At 36.5% G+C, this 12,759-nt stretch overlaps 1 protein-coding gene across 1 annotated transcript in view; it reads left to right on the plus strand.

The window, feature by feature from the left end:
• Positions 1-12,759, plus strand: part of ADGB (androglobin) — a 315,129-nt gene that overhangs the window by 40,934 nt on the left and 261,436 nt on the right. The window contains exons 2-4 of the mRNA XM_007943219.1: positions 1,546-1,711; positions 6,708-6,800; positions 10,440-10,511. Coding sequence (XP_007941410.1) covers positions 1,546-1,711; positions 6,708-6,800; positions 10,440-10,511 — 331 coding nt within the window. The remainder of the gene's footprint in view (positions 1-1,545; positions 1,712-6,707; positions 6,801-10,439; positions 10,512-12,759) is intronic.

Genomic DNA, 12,759 nt, shown 5'->3' on the forward strand with positions numbered 1-12,759 from the left:
TGCTCCTGGAGACCCGGTCCCTCTCGGGAGGGTAACAAGGGAAAGTGTTCAGTGCAGATCAGTGAGTAAGCACAAGCCCACCCGTGCTTACCTTGCTCCCGGAGACACCTTCCTTAATCACCTTGTTAACAATTATAACTTAACTCTTCACTTCCTCTTTCCTCTTTTGTGTTTTCCCCTTAGCATCTTTCACCTTCTAACATGCCAACTCCACGGCACTTAGCAACAACAACATACTGCACATATTTTATTTATGTTTGTTGTTTACCTCCACTTACTAGAATATGACCTCTGAAAGAGTAGAGATTTGAATCTAGTTTGTTCACTGCTGTATCTCAGTATCTAGAACAGGGTTCTAGGTAGGTAGATACTCAGTAGTTATTTGTTGAATAAATTAGTAAATTCAGCATTCTTAATATATATCTACATGTATCTTGTATTAGCTTAAACAAACCTTTCCCTCACATGCAAATGACATAAAAGATAATTTAAATCACAAGAAATATATGTCTAATAAGCAAAAGAAAAAAAGCCTTACATGTAATTAAAAACTTGAAAAATTAAATAATATGACTATGTTAGACTTTGTGTTCATAAGAACGAATAAATCATGATATTCAGAGTTTAGAGATAGAACTGTGATAAGCTAGCAGTGCCAGGATAAAACAGGTTCACCTTTTCTGTAGAAAATAAATCAAAATATATCAGAAACTTTAAATATATGTATCCTTTGGTATAGTAAGCCTCCTCGTTAAAAATTATCCTGGGGGAAAAAATGAGAATATATAGAAAGATTTGGCAACAAGTCTTGTTTATAAAAGTAAAAAATTAAAAGAGTCAGCATCCACAAATTTCCAAATATAGACACTTCATTTGTAAATGAGATGTGGACTATCCATAAAATGGATTATTATGCAGTCTTTAAATAAGTATTTCAATTAACAGTTATGACATGACAAAGATTTACAACATATTCAATATATTTGTATGTGGTAAGAAGCAGTCTGTAAAAGAGAATATGTTGAATGGTACCGTTTTTGAAGGACAAAGCTATATAGCCATGCACATTGGTCTGATAGGACTTACAGTTTACACTGCAGTTTCTGGCTTTTATTTTATAGTTTGCAGTGGAAATAATACTCACATATAAAAAATCAGAATTATGCTTGTACTGATCTTCAAAAAATTGCTACTATTATACATGTAAACGATTTTCTTTAAGTGTGACTGGAATATAAGTACTCCTCTTCACAGCATCTTATGTGCTTATGATAATACTCTGTTTCATCTATTTTTGAATTCCTGCATTGGTGAGGAGGGACTAATGATCAAACTTTCTTAAAGAATAAACTCTTGCGTTCATTTAAGTCTTTAGAACCTTCACATGTGGAAGCTGTCTGGCTACAGGTACAATTGTATTGAAAATACACTTCACAAGACTTTGCAAACAAAATAGTTAAATTTATGTCATGCAATTAATCCAATATTTTACCTCCTTAGAGATTTTAATTAAAACAGAATCCTACCCCTCTCTCTCTCTCTCAGTACTCAGTACTTCTTTAGCGGTAACGTACAATCGAGTTCTGTTGAACCAAAGAAGGGGAAATTCCCAATTTGGCCAGAATGGAGTGAAGCCGATGTAAACGCAGAGAAGTGGGATGCAGGGAAAGCTGCAAAAGAAAAGGATAAAATGGGCAAAAGCCCTGTCTTTGTAAGTATTCTGCAGTATGACTAGATTTTTCATTTGTTTTTCAATTTTCTGTTGTTTCTTAACAAGGGGGTCTACTCATTCTTGTCCATAATCTCCATTCAAAATGGAAGTTTTGTCATTGTCATCGGACCTTCATCACCCCACCCCGCCCCCTTGGCTTTACATTTCCAAGCCTTAGTCCTGAGCTTCTGTGAATCTCACTGGGGAGATGGGGGAGGGAGATATGATCAAAGAAGCAGAATTGAATGAAGAAATTAAGAGATAAAAGAGTTTAGTCAATTAATTTTGGATGGAATTGAGAATCAGGCATTTATAGAAGATGGTTTAGAGAATAAGGAATTGATCTATGAACTTTTAATTGGACATCATAGGAAAGATGATTTTTAAAAAGATGTTACTGTAAAATAAAATTTGAATCACACTTAATATTACTCACATATTAGGGCAAAGATCTGAGTTACTCTTTGTTTACCTTTCATCATTTTAAACATGATATGTCCCAGAGATTGGAGCTATCTGAAATTCCGAGATTTTCAGGTTATATTATTTTTTGGTACTTTAGCCTGCTTAAAATTCTTATACTCTATTTTTTAAAGATTTATTTTTGAGGATATGAGACTGGGTTGCATTTAAACTATGACCTACTTATTTGGTATGGCAATTCATTTAACAAAAAATATTTATAGAACACAATAAAATACTAAAAACCACACACAAAATTGCTAGGATGGCTAGATTGAACTCTGGTGTCTTGATTTGTGTAGAGCACTATGAAATGGTACATGTTAATGTTTAAATTTTGTTCACAGAAATAGAGAAACACAAAACAAAAAATTCCTATCAGTGGTTTGTTCATAAAAGATATTGCAAAATTGAACCAATTGCTAACTCTAGTAGCACTTCAACAATTTTCAAATTAGCATGTGTGAGGTTGCATTCTTTGTGCCATACCTAAAAGAAGTATGGAACCTTTATATTCAAAGAACTTTTGAGCCCTGTGGGTTCAAATGAAAATGGCCAGGTCCTAATTATTTTTACCAGAAATTCAGTCTTATGGGCATTGTGTATATGTGTGTTTGCGCACACATGCATGTGTGTGTAGCTTTCAGAACTTCATCAGGAGTATACCAAAAAAACCAAGCCCACTGCCATCGAGTCGGATCTGACTCATAGCGACCCCTTCTTGGGTTTTTGAGGCAGTATCACTATGGAAGTAGATTGCGCAACCTTCCTTTCAAGGAGTGGCTGGTGGGTGTGAACCGCCAGCCTTCTATGCAAGTCCTCACCTGAGCTCTGGAAAAGTCATTGAGATGAGTCACTCCAACACATGGAGACACTATAGGGACAGGGAGAGCAGAAGTGCCTGAAAATTTGGATATAGGATACTAACAGGAGACTTTTTCAGAGATTTTTCGAGTGTAAGCATGTCTTTATCAGATAGATATGAAAAAGTCTTGCAGATGTCTGGTGGATTGGGTGTCCAGTTCTGGGCTTTATCAGTATTATGAAAACAAGGGTGAAAATGTTGGGAGAGTATTTATTGGAGGAAAACCCTAAGAAGTGGAGCAGAACTATGTGTGTTGGTCACTTGTTGCCGATTCCATTCTGGGGCAGCAACAATGGACTGAATGGCAGACTCCAAAGAAGGTACCTTGACCTTTGGACTAAGGAGCTTTTGAAAACTTCATGATTAGAATTTTGAGAAGGTCAGCTTCATAGATGTGAGTTTAACAGTCAGGGAATCAGCTTCAGAACAATTAGCTCTACCCGGTAAGTTCAACCACTTCTTCAGCTAAATGATGGCAACTAAAGGATAAAGAAGAGGGTGAGTGAAAGAGAGGAAGACCAGTGAGATAGATCGACATATTGATTGCAACATGGGCTTAAACATAGCAGTGATTGCGAGGATGGTGCAGGATCGGGTAGTGTTTCATTCTGTGGTGCAGAGGGTCACTATAAGTTAAAACAAACTCTACAGCACTTAACAGCAAAGGATGAACTAAAGAATGAACCAAACTGAGAGGTATGCCACGAAGTACTGCAGACTGGTGATAAGAACAACACCTAAAGCAAAATCACACGGGAAGATTACCGTTCTCTTCTTAATGTGAGGAGCTCAAAACCTGGAAAAAAAGGGAAGGACATGAATGAGCCCAACATTCATGTTTTCTCTTAAGGGTGTTTATTGGTTCAAGGCATGGAAATTAGAGGCAAGCAGAAAGTAGTGGCCCGGCTCATGGCCTGGAGAGACAGAGAGTAATGTCCAGGGTTGTCCATGCAGCCAGAACTGGAATCCCAAGACAGGGGCAATTGCAGAGAAGTGATGTGGAAATGTGGCATAGAATTTTATCTTGGGATATTGTCCAACTCCTAACTTATGTGTGTGAAGGGCATGCTGCTGAGAAAATGAGCAGTAAACAGCAGCTGGGAGGATAAAGCAGTAAGAGATTTTATGGTGCTATGGAGAGAGAAGGGAATTCAGGATACACCAATGTGAAGGAAAAGGTAAAGATTCCAACTTTTCAGTTCGTACCCTGAGTAGCTAAAGTATTCTGTATGGAGTAAGAGCAAACCAAAGTTAAACCATTCTTACCACATTCTGAGAATCCCTGATGTTGCAGTGGTTAAAGCACTTAGCTGCAGGATGCAAGGTCAGCGTTTAAACCCACCAGCTGCTCCATGGGAGAATAAATGTCAGTCATGGAAATCCTGTGTTGCAGTTCTACCCTGTCCTATAGGGTTGCTATGAGTTGGAATCGAGGGCAGTGGGTTTGGGTTTTTTTTTTTAGTTTACCACACCCTGAGTCCCAATGTTCATTAGTTCAAATTGATCTTGGACTCTGCCTGCCTAGGGGAAATGAAAATCTCTGCTCTGGATGAAGACATTATAGTTTAGAGCCCATATAAATTTTTGCACTTAGTGTACATTATAGGAGCTCTGGTAGCATAGTGCTTAAGGCACTTGACTGCTAACCAGAAAGCTGGTGGTACAAACCCACCAGCCACTCCTCGGAAGGAAGTTTGGGCAATCTACTTTGTAGTGATACTGCCTCAGAAACCCAAGGAAGGGTCACTATGAGTTGGGTCCGACTTGACAGCACGTAACAATAACAACAGTGTACATTATATAATCAAAAAGTCCAGGCATAAGGAGAAATAGCCAAGTGACTGAAAGCCAAGAGGAAAAATCAGATAGTAGAAAGAGATCCACAGGTGAGACATATTTTGAAATTGTTGGACAAGGGACTTTTAAAAAATAAAGTTATTATTTTCAAGAGAAAAGGCAAAAGAAAAAACAGAAACAATGTGAGCAACCCTTAAAGTATAATACATCACCTGGAACCTTGGTCTTTTCTCAGAAATTCATTTTTAGAGCATTTGGCTGGATGTTGAAGTTCCCCTTTACTTTATTCAAATAATTCCTGTATGTTAACTGTAACGACAGAGCATGTACTCTAGGTAAATTTCAACCCACTGCTAGTAGAATCGATTCTGACTCATAGCGACCCTATATGGCAGAGTAGAACTGCTCCAGAGGGTTTCCTAGGCTATAATCTTTATGGAAGCAGACTGCCACATCTTCCTCCCATGGAGTGGCTGGTGCGTTCCAACCACTGACCTTTCAGTTAGCAGCCAAATGCATCCTCACAAAGCCACCAGGGCTCCTCTGTAATTTTCATGGTAATCAGATTTTTACTTTAAGGCTGGTGTGGCCTTGTAATAGGTTATACTTGAGGGCATTGTCTCAAATTTAAACATTATAAACCAAAGTAAAAAAAAAAAAACAAACTCACTGCCATCAAATAGATTCTAAGTCATAGCAACCCCATTTGGGTTTCTGAGGCAGTAGATCTTTATGGAAGTAGGTTTCCCAGCCCTCCTTCTGCAGAGTGGCTGATGGGTTTGAACTGCCAACCTTCTGGTTAGCAGTCTAACCACTTTAGGCACTATGCCACCAAACTCCTTTTAAACATTATAAGTGTCTCAATTTAGAGAAGGAGAACAAAATAATTGACAAGATTACATGCTGTATCATTCCATTTATATAAAATTATTGAAAAGACAAAATTTTAGGAATAGGCAATGAATTAGTGGTTTTAAGGGGTTAGAAATGGGGTAGGGTATGCAAGGGTAATTGAAGGGATCCTTACGCTGATGGAACTGATGGAATCTTGACTTTTTCAGTGTCAGTTCCCTGGTTGTGATACTATACAGTAGTTTTTCAAGGTGTTACCCTTGGTGAAACTGGATAGAAGGTACACAGGGACTCTGTATTGTCTCTTGACAACTGTGTGTGAGTCTATAAGTATCTCAAAATAAAAAGTTTAATCAAAAAATTAAGTAATGAAAGGCAGGTCAAAGATAAAAATCTCATTTGGATTTAGATTTATAATTCTAATAGTTAAAAATGAAGTATTTAAAAATTTTCTTTAACAAGATAAAAAATACTTATTTTCAGTTGGCAATATGTTCCTATCTGGCTCGTCCAAAATTATTTTTGTATCATGCCTAGTTCACATTCCCAAACAGCTCATGCTTGTTTAGACTGAAGCCTCTACAACAGCAATGCTCCTGAGCAAAGAAGATTTTATTGATTGAATGGAATATTCTTAAGTATAGTATTCTCCAGGGGAGCTCTGGTAGCGTAGTGCCTAAGGCACTTGACTGCTAATCAGAAGGCTGGCGGTTCAGACCCACCAGCCACTCCTCGGAAGGAAGATGAGGCAATCTACTTCCGTAGTGATACTGCCTCAGAAACCCAAGGAGGGGTCACTATCCATCAGGTCCGACTTGACAGCACATAACAACAGCAACAACAACAACAATGTAGTATTCTCCAAGTACTCCATGAGTGAGCTTTGAGAACAAACAGAAATTGCTCTATACATGTTTATTGATTGATTAATTGTATGCAGTTAATTTTTGTCAAAGTTGAATTGTTTTTATTTTAATAAAACTCTGGAGAAAGAGCTCAACTTCTCTATTTTTCATACAGCATTTTTTTGAAGACCCTGAAGGAAAGATTGAATTACCACCATCCTTGAAAATTTATTCTTGGAAACGTCCACAGGATATTATATTTCATCAGGTAAGACATAATTTTAATATTTTACAAGGTAAATATTCACTATAGGGAAGTAATATCCTAGTTATAAAATAAGCATTTTAAAAAATTAGGTTAATTTTTTCTCTTGGTGTTCAGTGCTGTTGTTATTGTTAGGTGCTGTCGGCACTTAGTAAGAATAGGTAATTGCTTTGTGACATTTACAGAAGAAATAAATGTTTATCAGAATAAGTAGTTTAATATCTTTGGTACTAGTTACCAAGTCATTATTGAAATGTTTTTTTGGAGCCTGGAGTTTGCTTTTTCTTCTTTTCATAATGTCAAATTATAGGCTAAAATGTTGTAAGAATTTATTCCTTAAAGTCTGACTGACAGAATTTGTCCTTTATGCTGCTTAGCAGGAATCTTATGAGGCACAACAATCTGATTTCTCTAGTGTTTATGAGCATCAGTTTTCATGCACTTGAATTTTTCTAGACCAAGGATACTTGGAGCATAGTCCAAGGACCACCTTCATTTCTGTACCCTGTGCCAAAGCACCTGAATCATATTGACTGGACAATCAAGAGAAACCTTCATTTTAAATAGTACCTGTGCACATTAAAACGACAGACCCACTGATCTTTATAATAATCTTCCTAATAGCTATGTTAGTTTGAATATATTTGGTGTTTCAAAAGATGTAATTATCACTAATGCCTTTTTTCCTTGTCGAACCCCCCATTACTTTCATTTAACACGTAGAAAACCAGTGAGCTAAATTAGCTCCTTGGTGCTAATCAAATGGTTGTAATGGAGCTGATTCTTTGGTACCTGATGGAATTTTGAATCTCTGTTTCTACCCAAAATGATTTTATTCCTAAAACTGTTAGCTTTGATAAGTGCTCTACTAATGCAAGCAAATGCAATTTGTATGATAATATTTTCTAATTGCTGTTACTAGTTGAAAAAGTTGGATAAGTCTAAATTCAAAAAGTTAGACTAAAATGAGAAAAATGCATTTCTACTCAAGTCTATTTATTCATGCATTCTTGTAAGACATTTTAAATGAAAGAGATCAAATATGCATGAACCATGCCTTTAAATTACTTATAATTTTAGATAACATTAACATGAAGAACATGAATTCAGTAATGTTAATATAATGTGCTTAATATTAATGTATTATTAATAATATTCAGCTCAACTCAATATAAATAGAGGCCTTACGGTCATGAAAATAAAGGATATGAATTACACAGAGTGGGGGAGTTGTAAATTTAAATAGATAGAAGCTCTCATAAGCTATCTTTTTTCTTTTAAAGTATATCTTATTTCTGAGACATTTGTACTAATAAAATCATTCATTGTTGATCACACTTCCACCTATACTTACATTGTCCTACCCACATCAATACCTCCACTCTCCCTTGGTACTGATTCCTTCTCTTGATCCATCATGCTGGAGTATGGATGAGTGCAAAGCTGGCTAGAAGCAGCCAGAACTGAAAGTCGAGCTAAGTAGAGTCTGAGAATAATGTTTTTCTAGCTTTAATGACTAGGTACACAGGTACATTTTACATTGAGACTCATTAAACGTGGACATATATACAATTGAAACAAAATGTCACACAGCATTAGTGACCTTAGCTCTGGTGGTGTAGTGGGTAAGGCATTTGGCTGCTAACCAAAATAATATTATTATTAATAATAATTAATATTATTAATATTAATAATGATATATAATTAATATAATATTATAATTAATATTATTAATATTAATAATGATATAATAATATTCTTAATTAATAATTAAGAATGGCTTAATATTAATTAATAATATTAATATAAATTAATATTAGAACAATTAGGTCAGTGGTTTAAACCCACCAGCCACTCTATGGGAGGAAGATTTGGCAATCTACTTCCATAAAGATTTACAGCCTTGGAAACCCAATGCACTAAAAGTGGGATACCACCTTCCCACTTAGCCCCAGAGGAGGAAAATGTAGGTGGTATATATAATACTATATGTATTACTGGGCATGAAAGGGTTAAAAGCACTGATAAGCTTACCAGAATTCTCTGACCAAAAGATGAAGTCGAATGAGATGATTTATATCAGAGAGAAGTTTGGCTATTAAAGACCATAAAGGGTGAGATTTAAGAGATCAGAGTTGACGTGGGTTGTTCCAACCATGGATCATTAACAAGCTCTGATCCCAGAGTGAATGATCAGATCTGTTTATTTCTAAGAACTGGATACTACTGGTAGTCCAGGACTTTGAGCATTGGTTATATTGAACAGAAGTCAGTACTGAAGAAGATGTCCAAAGATTCATCCTGCCCCAGGTAGAATGTCAAACATGATTGCAGAGAGAACCGAATAAACACTTTAAGTCTTTTACAGTCAGTCCCTACTTTTCATTACATAGCAGGTGATTACAGGTAATCAATTTTCTTGCACACTAGTGCTTGCTGAAAGATATGGGCATTTTAGAAAAGGGTTACATCTCAGTCAGTAAACTCAGCATTGTGCATGTGTGTTTGCATTTAAATACTGAATTAACTTACTATGTTTATATATCATGATCAAAAGAGTTCAGACCTCTAAAGTTTGTATTCAAGTCAGTCATTTCTTCATACATAAAGAAAAAAAAAATAGTGAGTTTTCAAGATGCTCTTTATACAGCTAGGAGCCCTGGTGGTGCAATGGTTAAGCACTTGGCTGCTAGCAGAAAGCTGGTGGTTTGAACTTACCTAGTGGCTCCATAGGAGAAAGAAGTGGTAATCTGCTTTCGTGAAGATTACACCCAAGAAGATCCTATGAAGCAGTTCTTGTCTGTCACATGAGGCTGTTGTGGGTCTCAGTTGACTCCACAGTAACTGACAACCCTGGTAGAGATGACAAAGTCATTGATGGCATTGTTGTTAGGTGCCATCAGGTGGACTCTGACTAATAGTGATCCTGTGAGAATAGAATGAATTGATGGCATTAGTTTCTGTAAAACCAATTCACTAATCAAAACCATTTTAATGTTAATTTGATATGTTAAATACATAAACTTGATATGAATGTATGAATGGTAGTTCTTTTTTTTAACCATTGTAAATCATATTTTCATTATTATTTGTATTCACTATTTGTCTAAACTTAAAAAACAATTTTAGATGTGCATCAATTAAACTATGGCCATCATATAAATTTTAACTTGTAAAAGGATTTAAAAGGATTTTAAGAAGCTGTCACCAGTAATATTTTTCATCCAAAGATAAAGGAAGGTATTATTCCAGCTACCAGATGTTCACTAAGCTACAGGTTTAACTTCAGTGGCTAATTTAAATGTCAAATCATCTTTTAAACTTTCAGATTGTATATGTCTGTGCATGCTAAATTCATCTGCATATATTATGTCTATTAATATTTTATCTGTATGTTAAATTCTGTATTTTATAGGAATCCTATTACTAAATTTAGTTCACCTGAAGCTCTAACCAGTGATCATTTTATGGAATAATGGGTTTTATATTTTTCTAATTCTTCTGGTTATGAGAAATGAAATCAAGTTTGGCCTATTTACAGTACATGAATCTTTATTTTATAAGTTAGTTACATTCTCGTTAAGTTTCTTATGGACTAATAACTTATTATTATTATTATTATTTTATAATTTTGTATTTTAGACTCCGGTAGTTGTGAAGAATGAAATCATGTTTGATTTGTTTTCAGCAAATGAACATTTACTTGGCAGTGAGGTATGTCGAGATGGATGAACTTGCCTGCCTTGCAGTATGCCCTCCAGACTAGCTTGAACCATACAGACATGGCTGTCTCAGCTCTCCCTCACCCACCTTCAAGTTTCTGTGTCTTTGAGTATTCTTGTAGCTGACTTTCAATGGGGGCAAAATGCTCTTTAATTGAGCAAACTTTGGGCAGATATTAGTATTACCGCTGTTCATTCCCCTACCTCCTGCCAATGGTTCCAAGGTCCATGGCTTCTCCCAGCCTAGGCATTTCTCCTCAGAATTCAGGTGGTTAGTAACTGTACAGTGTTAATACCCTTATTTGTTACACTGTGTCCAGGAGTCGGGGTGGGTAGTGGTTGTTTGACCAGTTGTTGTTGAATGCAGTTGACTTTCAATCCATAGTGACCTGACCTCACGTAACAGAAGAGAACTGCCCCATAGGGTTTGCTAGGATGTTATCATTAGGGGAGCAGATTGTCAGATCTTTCTTCCTCAGAGCCATTGGGTGGGTTTGAACCACCAGCCTCTCTGTTAGCAGCCGAACACTTAACCATTTTGCCACCAGAGCTCCTGTAGGGGAAATCAGAGGGATGTAATTAGATTGCAACATTCCCTCTAAACAGGAAAACACTTCAACACAGCAGTCCAGCTTACTTTGTGTGTGGTGGGGGATGGTGGTAGGAGTACGGGGCCCTCCTCTCTCCACCATGGCATCCTTCCTAGGGGAGGTCATTTCCCACCTACTCACTCTAGATTTTTATCCATCAAAGGTAGGTCTAGTTACATTAGGGTCATGGGGCTTTTGATTATTTGCTGCTAAGACTCAATCAGAGGACTGGAGACATGGTCATTAATGATTGAAATACGTTGTTTTTCTTGTCTTTATAACCTAGACATGTTAGAATCAAAACTTTTATTTCTTTAAGCATATTACACTGATTGGTATATAACGTTCTCTGAACTGTTTGACGTGTTAGTCTAAAATATGCTTATTTTATGAATCCTAAAGATATTTAGACTTTAACTTTTCATTTCTCAAGGGAAGAAAATTATATAAAAATGCTATCATAAAATACCTAGATAAAAAGGGAAGATATCTGTTTATCTTTTTCAACTCAACTAAACTTTAAGAAATATCCTAGGTAAACTGTAACTCTATTTAAATAAAACACAAATTTAGTGAGTTCAGGCTGGGATATTTAATCTCCTTCCAAGCCAGGCAGCTTAAATAGCCACCAGAGGTGAAATGGGTATTTCAGAAAAATGCAATACTACTGAGGTAATAATGGCCTGTTGAGCACCCACTGTGACCTAGAGATTTTTTATGCATTGTTTCTATTCTTCACAAAAATGGATGGTGTTACCTACATTTTACAGATGAAAAATTGCAACTCAGAGAGATTGAGGCAAAAGCAGAAAGCTATGAAGTACCTGAAGGAGAATTAAAATCCTGGTTTCTGTTTTCACTTTGAAGCCCAACTTCCCACTGTATCTCGCTGCCTCTTAAAAAACACTGAAAATGAGCATTTCATTAGGGTATTTTTATCTAGGAAATCCAACTCATGAAATTTGGGACTTCAAGTATCTCTGGCATTTTATTTGTTTCACAGGACTCATTTCTCATCTAATTGGTCCCAGTAAGATGAAAGAGATAATTTCCTTCTCAAGTTATCAGCGTGTACAGAGTAGCTCACTCATTTGTGAAAAGTTAATTCCCAAATAAAATCAGCAGCAGTCTCAAGCACACACAGACACAGAGGAAACAGAGGGCGACCTTGCACCAGGCTAAGGCGCTGTCTTCCAGAGCAAACTGTAGGCAGTTTGGTAATATTTAATACTAGACAGCTTAGCTTGTAATGTGATTGATGTTTTCAAAACACCTGTATTTGTTGAAAATAAAAACAAGACTTATAATTTTATTCTCCTGGCGGTTCAAACCCACCAGCCACTCCTCGGAAGGAAGGTTGGGCAATCCTACTTACGTAGTGATACTGCCTCGGAAACCCAAGGAGGGGTCGCTATGAGTCGGGGCAGACTCGACGGCAAAACAACAACAACAATTTTATTCTCTAGGTCAGAAACCAAAACATGGAAAATATGACATATGAAATTTAATAGTACTATTAGAGGTAGAGGAGCTTTGTGACACAGTGGTTAAAGTGCTTGGCTGCTAATCGGAAGTTTGGCGGTTCGAACCGACCAGCTGCTACATGGGAAAAGGATGTAGTGGCTAAGGCACTTGACTACTAACCAGAAG

The sequence above is a fragment of the Orycteropus afer genome, unplaced genomic scaffold (assembly GCF_000298275.1).
Source record: "Orycteropus afer afer isolate SDZICR_OR568_19922 unplaced genomic scaffold, OryAfe1.0 scaffold00101, whole genome shotgun sequence".
Lineage (NCBI taxonomy): Eukaryota > Metazoa > Chordata > Mammalia > Tubulidentata > Orycteropodidae > Orycteropus > Orycteropus afer.